This window comes from Carlito syrichta, unplaced genomic scaffold (assembly GCF_000164805.1).
Source record: "Carlito syrichta isolate Samal-C Ts95f unplaced genomic scaffold, Tarsius_syrichta-2.0.1 Scaffold171725, whole genome shotgun sequence".
Lineage (NCBI taxonomy): Eukaryota > Metazoa > Chordata > Mammalia > Primates > Tarsiidae > Carlito > Carlito syrichta.
The window spans coordinates 46,129-70,604 of NW_007115821.1; the positions used below are offsets into that span (position 1 = coordinate 46,129).

At 40.4% G+C, this 24,476-nt stretch overlaps 1 protein-coding gene across 3 annotated transcripts; it reads left to right on the top strand.

The window, feature by feature from the left end:
* Positions 1-1,179: 1,179 nt before the first annotated feature.
* Positions 1,180-17,295, top strand: LOC103252824 (nucleophosmin). 3 transcript variants are annotated; one of them, XM_008051418.2, is made up of 11 exons: positions 1,180-1,390; positions 3,456-3,535; positions 4,424-4,543; positions 4,817-4,910; positions 5,483-5,589; positions 5,678-5,745; positions 9,816-9,873; positions 10,201-10,284; positions 11,369-11,470; positions 14,278-14,352; positions 16,941-17,295. In XM_008051418.2, exons 1-11 carry the CDS (start codon positions 1,333-1,335, stop codon positions 16,977-16,979), a joined length of 885 nt encoding a protein of 294 aa, XP_008049609.2. In that variant the 5' UTR covers positions 1,180-1,332; the 3' UTR covers positions 16,980-17,295. The 3 variants fall into 3 exon arrangements, with proteins under 3 accessions (XP_008049609.2, XP_021564986.1, XP_021564985.1); XM_021709310.1 differs by having other exon boundaries at positions 1,236-1,390; positions 3,480-3,535; XM_021709311.1 differs by lacking the exon at positions 10,201-10,284.
* Positions 17,296-24,476: the final 7,181 nt, after the last annotated feature.

The following is a 24,476-nucleotide window of genomic DNA, read 5'->3' on the forward strand; positions in this document are numbered from 1 at the left end:
TGATTGTTAGTAATTGGTTTACGTGTATTGCAGGATCTTCCCAAACTGATTTAATTTGGAGAAAAGGGAGTAAGTAAGGGCATCGCTGTTATTTTCATTTATCACAGTACTTCTTAAATTTGTCTGATATGTTGAGGTAAACAAAGATAATTAGACCAGGCTTGGTGGCTCACACCTATAATCCCAGCACTTTGGGAGGTCGAGGTGGGAGGATTACTTGCGCCCAGGAGTTCGAGACCAGCCTGGGCAACATGGCGAGACCCCCCCCCCATCTTTACATAGTATCTTAAAAAAAGAAAAAAAGAGTTAGTGGGATCTTCAAAAAACCCCGGTGCCCAGGGGCTCTGCAGTCCTCCGTGTTTGACAAGGTGTAGTTTGAAATGTTAATTCCCAGGCTCATTCCTGAAGATCCAAATTAAGGTTTTTGCACTTCTCATAAGTCACCTGCTCTGTCCTTTCACCTGTCGAAGATGAAGAGCTGCACAACCTCAGAGACTGTACACCCTCTGAGCGTTTTCACGACAGAGGACACTGACACAGCTCTTTTGGTCCCCAACTGACATACAGATGAAGACTTAACTCTGCAGATGTTTTCTCGGAAAGGACAGAACTATAAACACATAGCTGAGTAAGTCTGGCCGGCAGCTCCATCTTTTCTCCCCAACAAAGAGCACCCCGTAGTTCACTCTGTCTCTGGCACCTGAAGCTTTAACTTTGGGGAAACAATGAACTCCGATCCCAAGCCTTCAGGCAAGAAAAAAATGCCTGTCTGGGGGCTTGCGAAGTACTAGGGGGTAGAAAAAGGCGAAGCGAGCTATTCTCGGATTCATCCCACCCTGCCAACCCTCCATATCGAACACAGCCAGCATTGCCGACGCCATCTTGCAGGGTGGGCTACGCAGACTCTTGGCGGGAGGCCGGCGCCGGAGCGGGAGAGGACGTGGAAGGGTTGGAGGTGGGGAGCGCGCGCTACGAGTGGGAAACACGCATGCGCATAGGCGACGGCGGTGGAGGGGGTGGGGCCGGGGTCCGAGTGCGCGTGCTCGTTGGGAGCCCGCGAAGTACCTGGAAGAGGTGGGGGGGCGAGGTAGAAAGGAGTGGGGTTGAAGAGCGCTTGCGCAGGAGGGCGACCGTACAGGGAGGGGGATTCCCGAGCACGCGCGGGGAGGCGGGACGTAAGAAGCTCTCGCGAGATATTCAGATGCTATATATTATCGCGGAGAGCCCGCGTCCTTTCCCTGGTGTGATTCCGTCCTGCGCGGCTGTTCTTTGGAGCAGTAGTCGTTTGCCTCCGTCCCCCTTCTCTCCCACCTAAGTGTGCGCCACCACCCCATGGAAGATTCGATGGACATGGACATGAGCCCCCTGAGGCCCCAGAACTATCTTTTCGGTAACTGCTGGGGGATTGGAGCGAGGCCGAGTAGGGCCTGGTGGCTGGGGGGGGGGGGAGTCCGGCTGAGGCCTGAGCTGGTGGAGAAAGGCAGGAGGGCAGCAGGCCTGAGGGAGTGGGAGGCGCGCCGCCGGAACCCTGGATCTTAACACTTGGGAGCCTGGAGGGAGCTGGCGGAATAAAAGGATGGGAAGGCGGAGCGGCCCAGAAAGCCTGGGGCGGGAGCGGTCCGAGGCTCGGGTCTGAGGCAAGGTGGCACCGCCCGACTGAGTGATCGGCGTTGCGCCGTGTGCGTGCCATACCCCAAGCGTGATTTTGTTCCTAGGGATGTGCGTTCCTAGGTGTTTGATATGGGACCGGGCCGGTGGCCTAGGAGGCTGTGGGCTCGAGGGAAAGCATGGGCCTCCTTGCTAGGAGAGGGGAAAGGTGCATAGCTCTGCGTGCCCCAGACCCCAGGCCCCAGAGCTCTGGGTCGGAGACTTAACCTAGGTCCCTCGGCCGGTTTCTGGGGGATGGGAGGTGCGGCGGGGCGTGAGAAGGCCGCGGCCGCCGGGAGCACGTGGTTGCCACGTGGTTGGGGGAAGGAGGGGTTGTGGGCCCTACATCCGGGGCTCGCCGCGGTCCTGCAACTGGTGAGCCTGAGATCCCGGGCCCCAGGTGATGCTGTTGAGCGGGAAATGTGAGGTGAGGTGGGTGGCAGCGCCAGCATTCTGGAGGTCTTTGTTAAGTGCCCGCAACAGCTGCAGTGATGTAGTTATCATTTCTGGAGCCCCTTTGCTGTCTCACTGCGGGAGTTGGAATTAGCTACCCCCGCTTGGCAGATGACAATGCTGATGCTCAGGAGTAAGGTGACCTAACGAAAGATATGTTTAACAGGCAAAGAGACCGAATTGAAGACGCTTGACACCACAGCTGGTGCTTTATAAATAAATGGTTTTGGTATTTGGGGTCATTTTTGCGTCAATGAGCAAACCGCTTTTTTAGGAATGAGAATTGTGGGTTCAGTTTGCGCCCAATGAGTGACCTGGAACTATTAACTTGTAATTCGATAACGTCTAAGCAGGATTTTGAGAATCCCTGTCCCCCCATTTGCGGTCTCTATCCCACGCACCCACCACCCACTGTGCCGCAGCTGTAAGGAGAGTCATGCTTTGGTTTTCAGTCTCAGTAAACTTAAATGCAGTAGCCTTTTCTTTGCCGGTCAGACTTTGAAGTAAGTGCAAATTCCACCCAAATTTGATCTTGTTTGTTAATCATGCTGAGATTTGTTAATTGAACGTCTGTTATGTTTCAGCATCTATGTGTTAGTAACTTAGATGGCCGTTAAATAGTCACTTAAAATTAAGTTTTTATCCTAACAGTTTATAACAGTGCGCTTATTCATGGAGTGGGAGTATGTATATGGCACTGTACATGAAGGCTTTATTCCTAGCCATTTTGAATAGCTGAGATTTCTGATCAATTTATATCAAGGCTTTTTGGTTAAGCCTTTCTGTTGGAAACATTCCTTGTCTTAAACGGTTTTCTGAATATAGCTTAATGTATATCACTTTCTCTTGCTTTAAAGATAATGGGTACTGCTGTAACAAGCTTTGCTTCTTTTACATTTGTCATTTTTGTTGTAATAGTCAACTATTTGTGTAACCATTCTCATTTCTAATTCACCACTTGGGCGTTTAGGTAGGTAAATGTTTTTACATACTGGGTTGCTTTTTGAAGTACTGGGAAATTAACATTGTATGGTAGGTTGGATTTAGATGACTACTTCCGGTCCAGTTTTACTGAATCATTGATCCTGTTTCTGTGTGCATAATGGTAACAGTGCCTGTCTCAGAAGTGAACCAGTATGATGAGCAGATGGCATTTATAATCTTGTGGGTGTTACTTGGTGTTAATAGAGGTTCATGTTCAAGAAATCGAGAAAGAGATCTTTTGTTTTGCCTTCTGTTACCAAAAATAATGGAGAAGTAGTTCACAAGTTAACCTTGATCATTTTTGGTTACCCACTCTTGAGTTTTTGGTGTTTTTTCCTCCTTGTTAGAGTTGCTTTTTTCTTCGTTTACAGGTTGTGAACTAAAGGCCGACAAAGATTATCACTTTAAGGTGGATAATGATGAAAATGAGCACCAGTTATCTTTAAGAACGGTACTTAAACTTTCAAAATAAACTACTTTTCTTGATTTCAGCCTTTTAGTTCCTATTCATGTGGCTTGAGACTTTTTTCCTTTGCTTCCCTGACTGCTTATAAGATAGTGTTTTTTATAACCGAGTATTATATGTACCTCATTGTCCATACATCTATGATAAAGGATTTGGCATCTACACCATTCGTTTGGTAACCATGTAAAGTTCAATTACACTGCTGTTCAGCTTTCCTTATTACTGTTTAATTTCATTATAAAACCTTATGAAGTAGGGCAATGATACTTTTATATGTTTCTCCCCCCAGACTGGCCTATTGCTCAACTTTGTAGGAATTGATTAATGAACACTTGTTAGGTGATGTATATTGTACAAGTGCATTTTTATGCACTTCTTCAAGTTGACTGAATATAAGAAATTAGTTTACCAAAATCACAGAAACCTTGAAGACAACATTGTGTACAAATTTGTTTTCCATCAGTGGTGATGAAAGATTTATATTTTAAAAGGAAATACAGACATGTGCCTCATGACATAACTGCTGGGTCAACAGTGGATCAACAGTGGTCCTATAAGATTGTAAAACCCTATTTTTACTGTGCCTTTCTATGTTTAGGTGCACAAATAGTAGCCATTGTGTTATAATTGCCTACAGTATTCAGTACAGTAACATGCTGTACAGGTTTGTAGCCTAGGCGCAGTAGGCTATCCCATATAGCCTACACAGTAGTCTATACCATGCTTTTATGATAGCTCAAAGATGAAATTGCCTAATCACACATTTCTTGGGACATAGCCATGTCGTTAAGCGACCCATGGCTGTGCATAATGCATTGTGAAGGGGGGAATGTAAATAGTCAGAACTTGAAGTATTTATTTTTTTGTTCACAGGTCAGTTTAGGGGCTGGTGCAAAGGATGAATTGCACATTGTTGAAGCAGAGGCAATGAATTATGAAGGCAGCCCAATAAAAGTAACACTGGCAACTTTGAAAATGTCTGTGCAGCCAACGGTAAGGGCACTTATACTTCGGATTTTATGTCAAGGTTTAATTCTGTTGCTTTACGGTAGGTGTGTCATTGAGGTTGCACCAGGGAGCTAGAGAGTGATTCCTTGGCTGATGTCCCTGTGGGGTTGAATGGTCGATTCTTGAACATGGTGGTTGCTGCTGCTTGTTGATTGGGTGGAAAAACTGGTTCACTGGTTTGTTTTGGTTTGTGGACTTATCTGTAATGCTTACTATACTTTTCTTCGTGATTAGTGATAAAAATTTTCTTTCTTCCAGGTTTCCCTTGGGGGCTTTGAAATAACACCACCCGTGGTCTTACGGTTGAAGTGTGGTTCAGGGCCTGTGCATATTAGTGGACAGCACTTAGTAGGTATGTTACCTTTTTTATGTTAACATTATTTAGTTTATTCTTTTTTTTTTTTTTAGATTAGTCTCTGCCACCCAGGCTGGAGTGCAGAGAGGCCTGGTTTTATGTTTATTTCAGTAGCTTTGGTGGGGTATGAATAATTTTTGGTTACGTGTTTGCATTCTATGGTGGAAGAAGTCTGGGCTTTAAGTGTACCCACTAGGTTGAACTTTTTTTTTCTTTTACCCTCTCACCCTCCTTGTCCATTATATCATTCTCTGTGCCTTTGTAGATCCTTAGTTTAGCTCCTACTTATAAGTGAGAACATGCAGTGTTTAGTTTTCTGTTCCTTAGTTCACTTATGATGATGGGTCTTCAATTCCATCCAAGTTGCTGCAAAAGATATTTTGCATTTAAAACCTAGCAGTGAAATTTAGTCCCCCAAATTCCTTCTTAAGTTTTTGTTCCCAATTTGCTATTTTTGTAATATGATCTCTGGTTTTAGAATACTTGTTGCTGTTTGCATTATCAGTGTTCTTTTTGAGTTGTTTCTTGAGTTTCATAATGATTAATTAGGAATGACTACTTAATTTTAGCTGTGGAAGAAGATGCAGAGTCAGAAGATGAAGAGGATGAGGATGTAAAACTCTTGAGTATATCTGGAAAGAGATCTGCTCCTGGAGGTGGTAGCAAGGTTCCTCAGGTAGAGATGGAATTCTACTACAGGTGTCGTATTCTAGCATTTAGTTTGGTGCAAATCAACTCTTGCTCATTTTTATTTTTTTTTAAAGAAAAAAGTAAAGCTTGCTGCTGATGAAGAAGATGATGATGATGATGAAGATGATGATGATGATGATGAGTAAGTACGCTTTTGAGAAGTTAACAGCTTGATGCATGGGGAGGAATTTTATGGAAATCATTTACCAAAGCCGTCTTATGTAAAGAGTTTGTTATTAAAGGGCCGTGAGCCTTTAAAATGCTACTGTGCATTGTGAATCTTGATGACACCTATGCAACATTTCTCAAATTTGAGTCTCTTTTTTTGAGGAAAAGGTAGCAGGCATGTTATACACTTACAAAGTCTGGTTTAGTTTAAGGTGAACAGTAAGTGGATTGGGTGGAAAGAAGAAATTCTGACCGGAATAGCTCTAATTATATTCATTTTATTAGTTGTTATGAAAGGTTTTTATTATGTTATCCTAAAGGATTTTGGACTGTGGTTCTGTGTAGTTTGTTAAAGGAATCTTAGTTTATGTGAGATTAAAATAGGGTTGGAAACGAGCTTTTATGTGTTAACTAGATCAAATTGGTAAAGAGTTACATGCACACTGGAATAAAGTACTGTTTGTAGTTGGTCTTGTTACATGTAACTATATCAGTACTTGTAATACATCTAACTCTTCTTGGCTTTGTCCCTCAGTTCTGAGACTGGTCCATATGTATTTATTGAAAACACTTGAAATAGAATCTAAGAAAGGCTTTGAGAACATGTACTAACCAGATCTGGGTGCTAGGTTGTAACTTTAAATAGCTAAGCCAATAGTTCTAAAAAGAAACTCTGAGCATGACAATGAAGGCAGAAAACAGGGAAAAGACTGAAAGCTTAAAAATTTAAAATAACCGCATATCAGACTTACGAATGAACTTGAGATAATTATTGTTCAACTGTCATCACATTTTGGAGAGAGGAATTGAGCTGTGTTGCCCAGGCTAGTCTTCTAGGATCAAGCTGCTTGAGCTACTGGGCTTACAGGTTCTTAACCCGACTTGTCATCACTTTAAAACATATTTATCATTAGTAAGAATTACTATAATACATCCCAAGAGAAGGATGGGAAACAAGCTAAAAACATGAGAAATTGCAGTGGTGTAAAGTGCTCGATTAGGTTTGGATTTAGTCTGATAAGTTTATAAATGAGAGTTCAGTAGCATATTCACTGAGGCATATGATGGCATAAGGATTGAGAGAAGCAATCCTTTCCAGAAATGCAGAGTTGTAGGACCTCTGATCTGTGTTTTATTACTATTGGGGCTTCCTAAGATTTTCACTCTTGAAAATGGGCATGATTCAAGATGTAGCAACAGTGTAATAATTTACATTTGAGTTCTTATATCTCTTCTTTTGAGTGTTGAGGAATTAAAAGTGCAAATAATAACAAAGTTTGAATTGGTAAGTTGCCCTTAAGTGCAGAAAAGAAAGTCGGATGTACATAGTTAAGGGACAGTTAATGGATACCTTGAGGGGGAACAATTCTCACTAGAAACTTCCTTTCCCCCAGTATTGAAAATATGAGTGTTTCTTACATGAAGTTGCTGCTGTTTGGAGTTTAGATACTATTTATCATGGAAAGGAAATTTTGGCCAGTGTGTTGAGTTTTGAATTAAAATTAAATGTGGCTTCTACTGTATTGGTGTAGACTTTTGCCTGACTTTCCCTTCAATAATTTGATCTCCCCAGTTAACCATTCAAAGTGTACTATTCAGTGGCTTTAGTATGTGCACAGTTATGCAGCCATAGCCACACTGTTTTAGAACGTTTCATCGCCTCAGAAAGAAATCATACACTAGCTGTTGCCTCTCATGTTCCTCAGCTCTAGTCAGCAACCACTGATAGATAAATTTGCCTATAAATTTACCTGTTCTAATATTTCACAAATGCAATAATGTGGTCTTCTATAATTGATTCGTTTCAGTTAGCACATTGTTTTCAAGAATCATCCATGTTGAAGCATGTATCAGCACTTCATTTCTTTTTGTGGCTGAGTAGTCCATTGCGTGAATATATTATTGTTTGATTACTTATTCCTCAGTTGGTGAGCACTTCTTGGCTGCAGTGGACATTTGTGAACATGTTTCATTTTTCTTAGCTATATACTATAGCAGAGTTGCTGGATCCTCGGCTTAACTCTCGGAAGAACTGTTAGACTTGTTTTCCGAAGTGGCTGGCCCATTATATTCCCACCAGCAGTGTATATGTGCTCTGTGATTTCTCCAACATCCTCACTGGCTCTAATCTATCTCTAATCCTTGTGGCGTGGAATAATCTTATTGTGGGTTCAGTTTGCATTTCCCTGTTGACTAGTGATGAGCATCTTTTTGTGCATTTTTTGGCTGCTTAAGTATCGATGGAGAAATATCTATTTGTGGTCCTTTGCCCATTAAAAAAAAAATCAGTTACTTGTACTTGTCTCTCTTGTTGAGTTGTAAGAATTGATACATTCTGGAAACAAGACCTTTATCAGATACATAATTGTAAATATTTTCTCCGATCCTATGGATTGTCTTTTCATGCTTGATATATTTTCATGAAGCCCAGTTTCTTTTGCATGTGCTTTTTGTGTCAGTTCTAAGAAACCATTGCCAAATCCAAAATGGAAATTTGCCCCTTTAATTCTAGATTTTATAGTTTTAGCTCTTATATTAGGGCTTTGAGTAAATTAGTATGCGTGATGTGAGGTGTAGGGAGCCTAATTATATATTCTTTGAATATTGATAAAGTTACAAGTAGTTACCCCAGTATGATTGGTCAAAAATATTTCCCATTGAACCTGGTCTTGGCACCTTTCAAGTGTGACTTTATTTCTAGCCTCTTTTTTCTTTTGAGTCCGTGGTTTCACTCTGTTGCCCAGGGTGGTGTGTGGTGACAGGATCATGACTCACTATATTTGCATCTCCTGATCTCAGGCAGTCCTTCTGCCTCAGCCTCCTAAGTAGCTAGGACTGTAGGCATGCACACCATGCCCACCTAAATTTTTGTGTGTTTTGTTTGTTTTGGAGGAGATGAGCTCTAACTATGTTGCTTAGGCTGGTCTTAAATTCCTGGCCTCCCAAAGTGCTGAGATTGCAGTTGTTAGCCACCATGCCTGACTATTCTGTTGACATATATGTCTATTCTTAGAACAGTTCAATGCTGTCTTGACCCTGTAGTTTTGTAGGTTTTGTAGAGTATTGCCAAGAATGAGTCCGTCAACTTTATTTTTGGCCTTTTTGGATTTCTTGTGTTTTTATATGAATTTTAGGATGTTTCTACTATAAAGATAGTCTGGGATTCTTTGGGTTGTATTGATATATTAGTAAGGGGAGTATTGTCATTTTGACAATATCTGAACATGGAATGTGTTTCTATTGATTTCTTTCACCCCCTAAATTTTTTTTAGACAGCACAAAATCTACTGTCTCTACTAAATGTACAGTTCAGTGTAACTAAATATATGCTATACAACAGATCTCAAATTCTCATAAAACAAACTATGCCTATTAACTCCATTTCTTAGCTCCTGGCAACCCACAATTTATCTTTTTTTTGCAGGTTGACTGTACTTTAGATACTTTGTAACTTGTATTCATATAGTATTTATCTTTTTTCAGCTGAATTATTTCATTTGATGTCCACAAGTTTTCATTTTATTGCATGTAACTGGACTTTTTTTTTTTTTTGAGTTGGAATCTCACTCTGTCACCCAGACTGGAGTGCAGTGGCCGCTCCTGGCCACCGCAGCCTCGACCTGCTGGGCTCTGGCGATCCTTCCGCCTCAGCCTTCCGAGTAGCCAGAATTACAGGCATGCGCTACCACGCCCGGCTGATTTTTTTGATTTATTGTAGAGATGAGGTCTCGCTGCCCAGGCAGGTCTCAAACCCGCGGGCTCAGGCAATCCACTCACCTCAGCTTCCCAAAGGCGCAGGATTACAGGCTGAGCCACCGAGCCCAGCTGTAACTGGACTTTTTAATGCTGAATAATATTCTGTTTGTGTGTATATTTTCTTTCTTCAGCTGTTTATCATTTGGGTTGCTCTTACCTCTTGGTAGTTTTGAACAGTGCTGAAATGAACATGGGTGCACTATCACTTTGAGATCTTGATTTCAATTCTTTTGTCTACTTTCCCCAAGTCTGGAAAGTTCTTGATATCTTAACTTACTTCGTTTGCAGTGATGATGATGATGATTTTGATGATGAGGAAACTGAAGAAAAAGCTCCAGTGAAGAAAGTAAGTAGATAAAATGCTACTAGATTGTCAGATACAGCTAATAACAGAAATGTAAGTTCTTCAATGCTATTCACTTATTTTTGTAGTTAAAGAAAGCTAGCTTCACAGATAATCTCACACTAAAAATTGGTTCTGAGCAGGACTACTGAAAATTCTATTAATTGTGGAGAATTGTCTGTTTTCTTCATATGGTCATGTCCCACAATTTGTTAGCCTTTTGCAGGTTGTCACAACTGCTATTTTTCTTACATGGTTTGGAATAATTTTATTTGTACCAATATGTCTTATATTGGGAGGCCACTGATTAAGATTAATTTTAAATTGCAGTCTGTACGAGATACTCCAGCCAAAAATGCACAGAAATCAAACCAGAATGGAAAAGACTCAAAACCATCAACACCAAGATCAAAAGTAAGTGGCAACATTTACACGAGTACAGGCTTCATTGGTTTTCTTAGGGATAGAAGGCATTACTGTGGAAGAATCCTTAAAGAGTTATTCTTCCAGATACAATGGTTTGCGCCTACAATCTCAACACTTAGGGAGCCTGAGGCAAGAGGATTGCCTGAACCCCCCAAGGCTTTGAGAGCCACCTGAGCAACTTGGTGAGACCTGGTCTCTACAGTAAATCAAAAAATGAACCAAGGTGGTGTGTGCCTGTAGTTCCGGCTACTTTGAAGGCTGAGGCAGAAGGATTGCCTGAGTCCAGTAGGTCGAGTCTGTAGTGGCTGTGATCCACTTTGTGCCACGGCACTCCAGCCTGGGCAACAGAGATTCTGACTTAAAAAAAAAAAGGTTAAAGTGTGCTTGTTTGTAATTCTAGGCGCAAACATAAATGCAAACATAATATACCAAATATAAGGATGCTGGTGTCCAGTCAGGGAGAAAGGCAATAGAAGTATTTTATTGTGATGTAAACTGTTGTTTCCTCTAAGGAATCTTGCTCTCGGGCTATATGCACAGCATATTAGGTCAAGTAGAAAGTTTAGGGACTAGGTTGGGGGGTCCCTTCTACCCTCTGCCCTGCTTTTGGAGATTGTCATCAAATGTCCTGGGATGGGCTCCAGGCATTAAAACTTTGTTTTATTCTTGGGAAGCTTCTAGCTTCACCTTTGAACTGACCTGAAATTATAAGTACAGACTCTTCTGTCTTTCTTTTTTTCCCCCTTTCAACAAGGGTCCACCTATTGTTCTGTTGCCCAGTCTGGAATGCAGTAGCCAGATCACAGCTCACTGTAGCCTCAGACTCCTGGGCTCAAGTGATCCTCCTGCCTCAGCTTCCTGTGTAACTGGGACTACAGGTGTACACCATCATGCCTGGCTAATCTTATTCCTTAAAGGAATGATTTTAAGGACAAAATAATCTTGTGGCATTATTTATTTACAACAATTCTGGTTGTATACTTGGTTTTATAAGGAAGAGTTGTAAAAAATACTGAGGAAACCCAGATAGGATGAGCTGTATTCTGATGTTTTGAAATTCAATCTTTTGCAGGGTCAAGAATCCATCAAAAAACAGGAAAAAACTCCTAAAACACCAAAAGGACCTAGCTCTGTAGAAGACATTAAGGCAAAAATGCAAGCAAGTATAGAAAAAGTGAGTAAAGTTATTAGTAAAAGAATCTAGATAGATCTTTTCCCCCTGCATTGCACCTTTTGGGGATTTGGATAAACTGAATGTTCTTGTTTTAAATTCTTTCAAACCTTTGCACTCGGATGCCCCCTCGGAACGTAAAGAGATTTTTGGTGATAATATAGGACAAACTTAGGCAAGTGTAAATTTTTCAAATATGAAGTGGTTTTCAGGAGTCATGAGTGTGTCCTTCCACATTTTCAAACAGCAGACTGAATAATAAATTACAGATTAATGTGGGAGAAAGAAAATGAAACTACATTGGCTGCTCAAATAGAAAAACACCAGGTAGAAGGCATCAAACATTAGTATTGCACAACATGTAATTAACCTGCAACACATGTTGGTGATGTGTTACCACAGATTAGAAAAATAAAAATTTAGGCCTTTTTGGTCATAAGTTCTTCAGTGCCCAAAATTTCATTATAAACTAAATATCATTATAATAAGAATGGTTCTACCGCTATACTATTTAATATGAAGTGATTAGTTTTTCATACTATTATGAAGTGATTCATTTTGCACTGTTTTGTAAAAAAAAGTGCGATCAAGTTGTTGATAGTGATCCATGAGATGTCTCCAAGTGCAGATTTGTCTACCCCTTTTGTGGCATGTTGTTTTTCTTTTTCCAAAAATGGATTATGAAAAAACCTATGTTCATAAGTAATATTGCCGGTAGTGGTGATTCTTTTGCGTATGTGAAGTATATCTTATTTTCATTATAAAAGAAATAGGAAGTACTAGCACATTGCAAGACACATACTGACTAGACTTTAAGATGAGATTGAGAACACTTCCTTTGCCTAGTCTTTTAAGATGTGCTGCAAAACCAGCAGAGGGCGTATGGAAGCTTCGATACAATTGCAAGCAGCTGGAAAAGTAGAGACTTAGTCTTTGGCGGCTTGGTGTTACAGTTAGGTAATTACTCGTGATTAACTAGTGAAAGACATTTTCCAGCAAATTGAGTCATTTCTATTTGTGCTTTACACCAAGGCATCACCAGTCAATACATGCAGTAATATGAAGAATTTGTGAGTAATGCTTATATCTAGTCTTCTTTTGTCATAAATAGTGGAAACTTAGGAAAAGGATTAGCTCTCTTGTCTATTTGACTGGGGGATTCAAATTTCGGAAACTTCAGTGAACTGTGGACTTGAGTGTGGAATAAGTGGTTTGAACAGCTTGGAAACACATTTGACAGAAACTTTAATTTTTTGAATCTCACTTTAGGCTACAATTGTTGAGAATATATGTGATGAGGGAAAATTGCCAGCTCATTTCCCCACGTTTTTCTTGTGCTCTAGACTTTTCATGGCTTCAGTATATCCCATTCCTTGTACAGTGATAAGCCCACTGGGAAATAACATTTTAGAAACAATGTTTTTTTGTTTTGCTTTAGTCACTATAAACCCTTTAGCCTTCCTGATAATCACTGATTTATTTTTATCCCTTGCATACAGTGCTAAAATGACATCTTTTAGATGCCCCTCCCCCCTATTTTAATATGGTCCTATCTCCTTGATTTAATTGCAGGCGCATTGAACAGTCCTGGGCACTACTGGTAAATTAAAAGCCCAAAGATGGGGAGAGAGGAAAAGGAGAGAGACAAATGTAGTCCATACTGAGTATCATCAACAATCCAGACTGAAGTCTTCTATTTTAATCTCAATCCCCTTTCCTGATTTGCTACCCACATCCCCTCCAGGCTGGAAACAATCTCACTCGATTTCCTAAAGCACTTTCTTTTGACTGCTGTGATTGATTCAGTGAACCTCGCCCTTTGCTTTCTATTACTTGTGCATTTGCCTCACCTCTTTAACATGTTTTAATCATGTTTGTATCTCCGTAGCTGCTCAATAAATATTTGAATGAATCAAATGATGTATGTGACAATAATTTTGAGTGGAAATTATTACAGTGAGGTGTGTTTTCTTAGGTGATGGAGCCAGTTAAGTTTCTTAATAGTATACCTGATTCTGCCATTTGACATTTGAAAACCTTTTCAATTTTTAAAAGATGCATAAAAGGGTAGTATTCAGGTTACAAGGAAAAGTAAAATTCAGCTAATCAAAATAGAAACAGTGTGATATATTTAGTGCCTTAAATAAGGTAATTCCAAAATAGTGAATGTAAACATTTCAAGGTATTTGTAATAGTAATGTTCTGAAAATTTTGGTGACAGAGTCACAGGTATTGCTAATGCAGTTATATTATCTTGCCTGTATCCATAACTAGAAAGAAATGCCTAATTTTTGTTGGAGGTTACTGAAGTGTAATAGTTTTTTTTCTGTCCAACTTTCTATATATCCCCTGAACTGATATGCAGGTTAGTGTTGTGCTGGACCTAGGCTCTTGGTAAATAATGTGTTCTTTTAACAGTTTTGATCACTTGTGACGTGGATCTCCAAAGGGGTGTACTTTTTTTATTTCTATTTTTTGTATTTCATTGTGGGTGGTAGAGTATGGTGATAAACTGACTTAGATAAATGCAGATAGGCGGCCAAGTTGCCATATTTGTGTGCTTGTAGAATCTCACGGACAGTTTATATTTTACATTCCTAGAGAGGCTGTCTGGGAAGACTTGAACGTTTGACAAGCCTGTTTGTGTAGGAGTACTACCCATGCTGCCTGTTAAGGCTTTCTGGCCCTGAAAAAGACATTTGGTATTCATGAAATGATCTGTGTGATAGCATGCAAATCTTTGAGGAATTTTCTAATGGTGTTTTAGTGTATTTCTAAACTTACCCTTAATAATGCTTTTGTCTCAATAGGGTGGTTCTCTTCCCAAGGTGGAAGCCAAGTTCATCAATTATGTGAAGAATTGCTTTCGGATGACTGACCAGGAGGTAACTTAATTTTCTAGCCATATGATCAAATCCAAATTTTTTGTGTATTATGTGTTGGCCCCTTTTGAAAGGTTCTTAACCACAGACAATTTCTTCAGACTAAATACATGGAAACTCTAAGAATTTAGTTGGCAGAGTCTAAGAAGATAACTTTTTTAGTATATTTCCCTCAGCTTTTATATAGTTGGTAAATCTCTTGGTTATTGAACTCAGTACGATGTTGGCTAAGGAATATGCTGTGTGGTTTTCCTTGCTGCTCCATTTGACTAGTTGGGGCAGTCTGGTCTTCGCTTTTTTGGGAGGTTTTCTCCCTAGATCTTAGAGGAAACATAATTTGTAAAATCATCCTACATTGAAACTGGAAGTGAGAAGTCAAATTGTGGTTATTACGAGATATATTAGGTTGAGTTAGCGTTCAGCTCTTACATATGAAGGTATTTTGTCAATAGAAGAAAATTCATGCAGTTATTTTGCTCTTACAGTTGACTCAGATCATAAAGGAAAGTATAAACGCAGTTTAGATAGGGTTGTAGGTAATTTATATGCAGGGCAGATCCTGTATTAAGTGGATTTTTTTTGAAACCTCTTGTGTTAGACTTTTTTTGATATGTTAGAAAAACTTGGCAATTAATTAGATGTTTCTTTTTCTGCTGTGGCATTCAGTACTTCAATTACTTAAACTGCAATGCTACTTAAATTTGTTTTCAGTTTCCAGATGTGCAATCTTTTCAGTGGTTCAGCCCTGATAAGATTGTGAGTTCAGCTTGTGAAGGTACAGTGATGGGCTGTGAGGTGATCAGATTCAGTTTTTCATTTGGCTGCTATTCTGGTTTCTTGTGTATATTTGAGCCCCTAGTTTTCTGACTAGTGGACACTTTGGTTTGCCTCGCCAGGCCTCTGGAAATGTGTTTTCAAGTGCCAGGATGAAATAGCTGCAATAGATGTTATTAACTTGGTTTACTTATTATAGAGATTTTTAAATAATTTTTAAAGATGGAGGTCTTCGTTGCTCAGGCTGGGCTGCTGTGGTGCGATCAGAGCTCATTACAGTCTTGAACTCTTGGGCTTAATCTTCCTGCTTCAGCCTCTTCAGGAACTAGTACTACAGGCATGCACCACCATACCTGGCTAATTTTTAAAACAATTTTTTGTAGATGTAGGGTCTTGCTATGTTGCCCAGGCTGGACTTGAACTCTTGAGGTCCCAAGTGATCCTCCCTGAGTGTTTAGCATTGCATGTGTGAGCCACCGTGGTGCCTGGCCTAAAAGATGCTCAAAACTAAGTTCATGTTTTTACAGTTGAGATGTAAGCAATAGCAACATATAAAACTTCTTCCTTTGCTTGTGCACTGTTTTTCTTAGCCCTTGCTTATGAGGCTAGTGAGTCAAATCCCATCCAGATGGAACAATAGCTAATTTCTAAATTAAGAACTAGGAAAAATGTACTGCTTTAGTGGAAAAGACTACGGATTACAAGTTTTAGTGGATAGTTCTGTAAAGGTGTGAACAATGTTTATTCAAAGTTGAAGCAGAGTATGATTCTCTCCAGATAGTGTTGAATCATCCTGCCCATATTCTACAAAATGCTGATCAAGCAGCCTATTTTTATTTCGTTTTATTTTTAATTTTTATTTTAAAGATATGGGGTACAATTCAGGGTTAGGTATACAAATGTTCTTTACACAGGTACCTTTTTGATGAGGTGTGCCTCTTCCTCCCCTGGCAGTTTCCCTCAACTGCCAATCCCTTTCTTACAGCAGCCTATTTGTTCCGTAAATGTAGGATTCTGCAAATTTAAAGAAGAGCAAACATTGTTATTGAGGAACTTCCTTGCTTTAAAGAAAATGTGGTCCAGCTGCAGTTAGTGTTTCATACCTTTGTAATTCCAGAGGCTGAGGTGGGAGGATTGCTTGAGGCCAAGAGTTGGGCGATCAGCAGTGCCATAGACACTATGAAAAAACTTGAATCCTTTAAATAGCTGACATAAGCATTAAAACTGTTCTTAAGATGAATAACCTTTATGAACAGGAAAAGAAATTCCTAACTTGACGTGGTAACTATGGATAATTAACATCACTCTTACTATGATTATAATTTGAAATGGATTTTACACCTTAAATAATTTGATTCATTACATACTTCATCAGCATAGGAACAAGGGGACAAACAATAGAAATTGACAGTAGTGCTTTTTTTTTTGCGCCAATTAATTTTTTTAAGTTATTAAGATGAAAATGTACCGAAGTTGTCGTGGAAGAGGTTGTTTTGTGCTTCAACAGATCAGATACGAAGAGTAGTGGCTAACTGTCAGTTTTAACTTTGTCAGAACACGTTAGTATATTGTCTCATGCTAATGTCAAGTGCATTCTTATCAAGGAAGTGTTCAGGAAATCCAGATTTAGGAAAATCTAGTTTGTGTATTTGAAAATAAGTTGCATTTGTGTATAAATTTCCTTGGAATCAGTTTTAATTATTTGGAGTTTAAAAAAAAAAAGGTGTTGCACTGTGCAAAGAAACCTGGTTTAATCTATTGATGTCTATGCAGTGTTTTGGTTCTGTAACCACATTTCTTTTTTTTTTCCTCCCCAGGCTATTCAAGATCTCTGGCAGTGGAGGAAATCTCTTTAAGAAAATAGTTTAAACAGTTTGTTAAAAGTTTTCCGTCTTATTTCATTTCTGTAACAGTTAATATCTGGCTGTCCTTTTTATAATGCAGAGTGAGAAACTTTCCCTACCGTGTTTGATAAATGTTGTCCAGGTTCCATTGCCAAGAATGTGTTGTCCAAAATGCCTGTTTAGTTTTTAAAGATGGAACTCCACCCTTTGCTTGGTTTTAAGTATGTATGGAATGTTATGATAGGGCATAGTAGTAGTGGTGGTCAGACATGGAAATGGTGGGGAGACAAAAATATACATGTGAAATAAACAGTATTTTAATAAAGTAGCACTGTTTCTGTTCACTCATTTAACGTCTTATACTTTGTTAAAGAAATAAATGTACATTGTTAAAAGTGTTACTATATTCTAAAATTCCGTTAGAAAGTCCCTGCCCTATCCTCCAAATAGTTCTTTGTTAGAGGTGATCAGTTTTTCATCTTAAGGATTCTGTGCTCACATATTCCCACCTCATGATAATAGTTAACAGTTACAACTATGCAAACAGTTACAACTATAAATATTCATGATAATAGTTAACAGTTACAACTATGCAAACAGTTACAACTATGCAAACATGTCCTATCCTAGCCTCACTCTCATAGAAAATTTGGCATGTTTTTAAAAATCTTAAAGTAGCCTTTCTCAGCCGGAATTCTTCATCTGAACCCAAACAATATGAGTTAAGTGTCTAACTTCTTGATTTGACCAATAGTACACCTTAAATCTATCGGAGGAAAGTTACCACATGTAGTGGTTCTATGAGGATATTTAGGAGCTGATTCTTGAGACACCTTTGTTCTGCCTCAAGCTGATTGCATGGTCTGAGTTGGACATGCCGGTGTGATTCCTATTCTTTTGCTTTGCAGTGGTTTGAGTACATAGGGGATTTATTTTCTAGCTCTTTGACAGTCATGCTTTTGACATTTTTGTCATTCATGCTAGGCTGAATCTTCTCTCAGAATTTTAAGTGTGTACCCTTTTTGGTCACATCTATTGCCATTTTCATGTATCATTTGCATATGATCTGTTTTTCTGAAATTTTATGAATGTGTCTTGAGGTGGTGTCTTTTTCCAGGCCATTTTCCTGGGAGAGTTTACTCTTCTTTTATTCATCCTTACACCTTTTGGTTTATTCTCTTGGATGTTTCTCCTCATTCATTTTTGTATAAACTTAAGAAAGAGACTTTATTTTGTTTTTCTCAAATTTTTTTTATGTTGATTTTAATGCCCCAAGTGTTTGGTTCTTTGGGGATATATGGAAAATCTGAAAATTACTGTAATTTTCTAACAGTCTTGTCAATTGATCCTGTGTTTCTTTTTCATTTCCCCCTTTTGACTGGACTTAATAGTTGCAGATATTTTGAGTGTGTTCTGCACATGTTATCCTCCAGAGGAACCTCTTGGAGGGTGGTGGAGAGGCTAGGTACACTACTGTGTTGTCTAATTCCAACTTTGAAGATGTGGGGTACAATGTGTTAGATGCCTCTTCTAGTCACTTTAAGTTGGCGTTTTCTCTATTCAGGACATCTATCCTTGTGTTTTTTGTATCTTTATTTTACTGGAGACTCCGCAGGGGATGGTTAAGTGTTCAGTGTGTTCTTTGCTTTATTGAAAAGTACCTCCGTTTTATTGACTGATTGGGGTCTCACTCTGTCTTCCAGGCTGGAGTGCAGTGGCATTCTCAGGCCACCTCAACCTTCCAAGCAGTGGAACTACAGGCATGTACCACCACACCTGGGTGATTTTTTTTATTGTAGAGACAAGGTCTCACCAAGTTGCCCAGGCTGGTCTCAAACTCCTGGACTCAAATCTCGCTTTGGTCTCTCAAAGTTCTGGGATTACAGGTGTATTTTAAAGAGTGTAAGTGCAATTTACGTTTAAAATACCATCTTTAAATTGATAGGGCTGTCCCAAATAAAGTGACAATGAACTTACTGATTTAATTTAGTAAGTTACTGGTATCCAAATAGTGCCAGCGATAGAGATGTCATCAAGGACTACATTTAGGTTGGCATATCACAGTGTATGATACAGGCAGTATAGCAAGTAGTTAATACTGGCTATAGCAAGTAGTTAATACTGGCTACTCAACATTTTCAAGAGAGGAATAACACCTGTAAATGTCAGGCCAACTTATCTAGAAGGGCAGAGATTTTCCTGTGCCTTCAAAGTCTGTAATAGTATTTATTTTTAGTTTCCTTAGGAAATTCCATTAAAAAAACTAATTCACCTTTGTTCAATACAGACTTAAGCAGAGTTTTCCATACGTAGATCAATATTTGTTTAGAAACAATTATTAAAGCAAAATTTTTTAAACATAATTTTTAAGCAAACTTTTGAAGTTTTCTAAGGCCATTAAGAAAATAATTGCTTTTCCTTTGTTCCTGGTAATAATGATTAATGCTAGAGGAAGCTAGCCAGGTGCAGTGGCTCATACCTGTAATCCCAGCACTTGGAGGCCGAGGTAAGAGAATTGCCTGAGCCGAGCAGGTCGAAGCTGCAACAGCCCTGAGTATGCTGCTTCACTCCAGCCTGGTGACAGAGTGAGACTCAGAGAAAACTAGAGGAAGCTATAAAATAGGGTGGTTTATTCTACATAATAGTAATTTATAGGTCATTACCAGACTAATACCTGGTTTAAGTGCATCTGGTGTTAACCTTGCTGGTGGAACTACATTTCCTTAAGCCATTCTGCTGAGAGGATGCTCGATGTTTCGTTTGCACTACCATTTATTCTGCAAGCATTTTCCTTGGCTTTATCATTAAATCATTAATCTCTGCATTTGTACCTAACTTTGAAAGAAAATGTGGTTTTGATTTTTGATTGATTTCCCAATTGACTGAATTTGTGTCCGGGGGTGTCCTCTTCAAGCTTGCTCCTCCCACAGCAGACCTCCACCAGGTTGCTTCTTGCTTTGTAGTATAACAAAGATGTTCTAGTTTCATGTTTGTTTCCTTTCACAGACCCAGAATGAACTATTTTCTCCAAAGATCCCTTACTCCTTTTATTTTTTACTTTTTTTTTTTTTTTGAGTTGGAGTCTCACTCTGTCGCCCAGACTGGGGTGCAGTGGCATGCTCCTGGCCATCACAGCCTCTACCTGCTGGGCTCCAGCCATCCTTTCACCTCAGCCTTCCAAGTAGCCAGAAATACAGGCACGTGCTACCACGCCTGGCTAATTTTTGACTTATTGTAGAGACGAAGTCTCGCCAAGTTGCCCAGGCTAGTCTCGAACTGTGGACTCCCAAGGTGTGAGATTACAGGCTGAGCCACCAAGCCCAGCCGCCTCACTCCTTTAAAAAAGGGCTTTTATAGATTGGGAACATTGCTTAGTGATACTGGGCTCTAGTTTAGCAGACTGGTTAGATGAGACAAAGGCAAGGGAAAGACAAGTGCTACAGTGGGCATGTGTCTAGGTTGGTTGACAGTAGTCAGTATGTCAGTTCAGTGTTCGTGTAACGGTGAGGGCTAGGTGAGAACTCAAGTGTCTAGGTTGGTTGACAGTAGTCAGTATGTCAGTTCAGTGTTCGTGTAACGGTGAGGGCTAGGTGAGAACTCAAGAGCTCCTAACCCTCAGGCTCCACCAGAGAACAGGTCAAAGTAGGTTAAAATAGCCAACAGAGGCTATTATAGAGAACAAATCGACAGTCTTTTTTTTTTTTTCCTTTGAGTTTGGGTTTCACTTTCACTCATGCTGGAGTGCAGTGGCACGACCACAGCTCACTACAGCCCCGACCTAGGCTCGGGTGTTCTTCCGCCTCAGTCTCCTGAGTAGCTAGGGCTACTGGCATATACCACCCTGCCCAGCTTTTTTGTTTTGGCTTTTTTTGTAGAGAAGGGAGTCTTGCTTAATATCTTGCCCAGGCTGGTCGCAAACTTCTGGATTCAAGCAGTCCTGTCTCAGTCTCCCAAAGCTCTGGGATTACAGGCATGAGTCACCTTGCATGGCCAGATCATCAGTCTGAAAGATGCAAATGACAGAATAATTGCACAAGGCTTACAGTGGTGTACCATGGTTTGCAGAAGCTACCGCATGGTTTTGACTTAGAATATCATGCATCATCACAGGGATATGATCTGAAAATCTATTGTCAGTTGATCTTTTTGCGTGAACATAGAGTATTTACACAAACTTAGATGATGTTGCCTACTGCACACTTAAGATACGTGGCACAGTCTGTTGGCTCCTAGGCTACAAATCTGTATAGTATAGCATGTTGTGCTAGATGCATGTAACAGTGGTATTTGAGTATGTAAACATGAAAAGTTACAGTAAAAAAAGTTTAAAGAAATGGTCCACCTGCATAGGGCACTTACTTCATGGAGCTTGCAGGAGTGGAAATTGCTCTGGGTGTCAGTGAGTGGTGACTGAAGGAGGCTTAAGACGTTACTGCACATGACTATGGACTTTACACTTAGGCTATGCTAAATTTATAAAAATATTTTTCATTTATAAATTAACCTTTTAGCTTATTGAACTCTTAACCTTACAAGCTTTTTTAGAACTTTGACCCTTTTGTAACATTTAGCATAAAACACGTACAGCTGCACAAAAATCTTTATATCTTATTCTGCAAACTTTTTATTCATTTTTTTACATGGGGTCAGGTTCAATATACCAGTCTTCTACGTCTTGTCCCACGGAAAGCCTTCAGTGGCAGGCGTCTTAACAATGCCTTTTAGAATACCTCTAGCAGGACTTGCCTGAGACTGTTTGATAGGTAACTTTAAATTTGAATTTTTGAGTCAGTCTCATTCTGTCGCTCAGGCTACAGTGCAGTGGCATGATCTCGGCTCGCTGCAGCTTCAAATTCTTGGACTCAAGCCATCTTCCTACCTTAGCCTTCCAAGTAACTGGAACTACAGGCATGCACTGCCCCACCCGGCTATTATTTAAAATTTTTTTGTTGAGATGAGGTCTCACTATGTGGCCCAGGGTGGGTTTGAACTTCAGAGTTCAAGCTATCCTCCCATCTCAGCCACCCAAAGTGCTGGAGTTATAGGCATGAGCTACCATCCCCGGCCATTTTTAGAAATTTTAATTTTTAGAAATAAGCACACTCTAGAATAATGATAAAAGTATAGAACAGTATGTCCTGTACATAATTGTGCTATACTTTTATATGACCAGCAATGCAGTAGGTTGGTTTATACCAGCATCACAAATGTGAGTCATGCAGCCGGGTGCGGTGGCTCACACCTATAATCCTAGCACTTTGGGAGAGACCAGCCTGGGCAATTTGGTGAGACCTCGTCTCTACAATTAATTAAAAAATTAGCCAGGCGTGGTGGCATGTGCCTGTGGTTCCAGCTAGCTACTTGGAAGACTGAGGTGGAAGGTTCACCTGAGCCCAGCAGGTCAAGGCTGCAGTGGCTGTGAGCGTGCCACCACGCTCCAACCTGTGCGACAGTGAGACTCCAACTCAAGAAAAAGTAATACATTGTGCCACGTTATGATGTCTGCATTGTCGCTGGGCAGTAGGAATTTTTCAGCTTCCTAAAAATCTATGGGACCACTGTATATGCTATCCAGCGTTGGCAGAAGAAGTGGGACTCATGGCTGTACTGAGAGGAGATAAGCATTGTCTAGCATGTGGGGCTTTTGTTTGAGCATCATGAATATATATTAAACCTGTTAACCACCTGGACTCTGGAAATACAGGGTTAAAGTTATTTCAGGAAGCCTAAGGCTAGCTTCCAGCCAGTTCTTGACCAAAGAGCCGGTTGCTCCCTGACTCACAATCTTGGCAGTAGAGGTCCCAGGTTTTAATGCTGTGAAAGTTCCAAGAGCTGGTTTTAGAAAAACTTTAGAGCCTTAGTAAAGGGTCTACTTTTCTTATTAAAATACTTGGCCTTATTGAAGGCAGTGCTGCTGTTTGTCCTCTGTTCTAAGCCGGGATGGTCTCCATCTTTGTTTCTTCTTTGTCCTCTCAGTCAAGACTGGGAGAAGTGGAGAGTGAGTGTCAGACAAGAAGAATCTAAACACTTTGTATACATACAGTCTCAAAGTTCTTGGTACTTAGGGGTTAGTCAGGAGGCATGCAGTTAAATAAATGCAGGGTTTGTATTTCATCAGCTTACCAGTTCACACACACTCAACTCCCCTCAGAAAATGGACTAAGTTCACTAGTTAGAGCTGGGAATTGAGTCAGTTGTCTGTTCCCAGCTGCAAACTAGCACATGGCCACCTTGCCCAAGCAACAGCATTCTCGCCTGGACTGGTGACGCCTTCTCAGTGGCCACCCCTCTGCCACTCTACACCATCCACTTCATTCTTAGCAGCTGGAGTAAGCTTTTTAACAACACACTGGGTTTTGACTAATTTCAAAGCCCTGGGTTGACAAATAGCCAAACGTGGTGGTATGTCTGCACTGTTAAATGCCACTTTGCAATAAAATGAATCGACAACCGGCAAGGGATGGATCTCAGGACATGCTGAACCAGACGCAAAGGAGATGGTTCCCTTTATGAGAAACTGAGGGGAAACTCGTGCCAGCAGACCTGTGTTTGCCTGGGGTCAGCCACTGAGGGCAGAGAGGTTCCCTGAGAACAGACAGCATTTGTGCACAGATAACATTTGTCAAAACTGAACTGCACACTTCACACAGATGCATTGCATAAAGTTGTGTGTCCATAGCACCTTGGAACATGAAGCCCTTGATGGCTACAAATTTCCCTTTGGGGGCTGCCTGCAAGGCATAACCAAACACATGATCCGTTCTCATCCTCACCTCTTCCATGGTCCCTCTGGCTAGCCCTTCCAGTTACCTGGCCTTTTTCCACTGTTGGCATTTGGCATCTGGAACACTCCTTTGTGTGCTCGGCTGGCTCCTGTCTGGGCTTGGCTGACATTCCCGGGAGGCCTCCGACCACTGCATCTCCCCTGCGCTTCATCATCTCATCCCATAGGCTTCTAAGCACTGGTAACAAGCTAGCATTGATCTCTTGGCTTATTTTCCCCTGCCTATCTTCCCTAGTAGAAGCTGAGTGCTTTTTTAGTGCAAGGACCTTGTCTGTCTTTAACCAGCACCTGGTAACACAGTAGGGTCTCAATAAATAGTGACTGAATGAATTGATGGAAGGTGACTGCCAAATTAATGGCAAGTATTAGGTGCTGTATGAACACAGCAAATCCAGATAGAATACATACATGCATATGGTAAGTAGGTTTGAAGGAATAATGTATAAAATGACTGGAATTGGGGTCAAAAGACAAATTCTAGTCAGATGCTTCTCCAACTGTAAATTGGGAATGGTCCTGACTCCCTACTTCATGGCTTTGTGAAGATAAAGACGTGAAGACACAACTTTATGCAGTGCATCCTGAAGACCATAAATATTATTAACAGCTAATATATTTGGATCCTTCCTTACACTCGACTCTGAGTGAGCTCATTCAGTACTCGTGACAACTCTATGCAAGTTGTCACTGCTGTTTTTTGGGGGGAGGGTTGTCTGTTGTCCGGG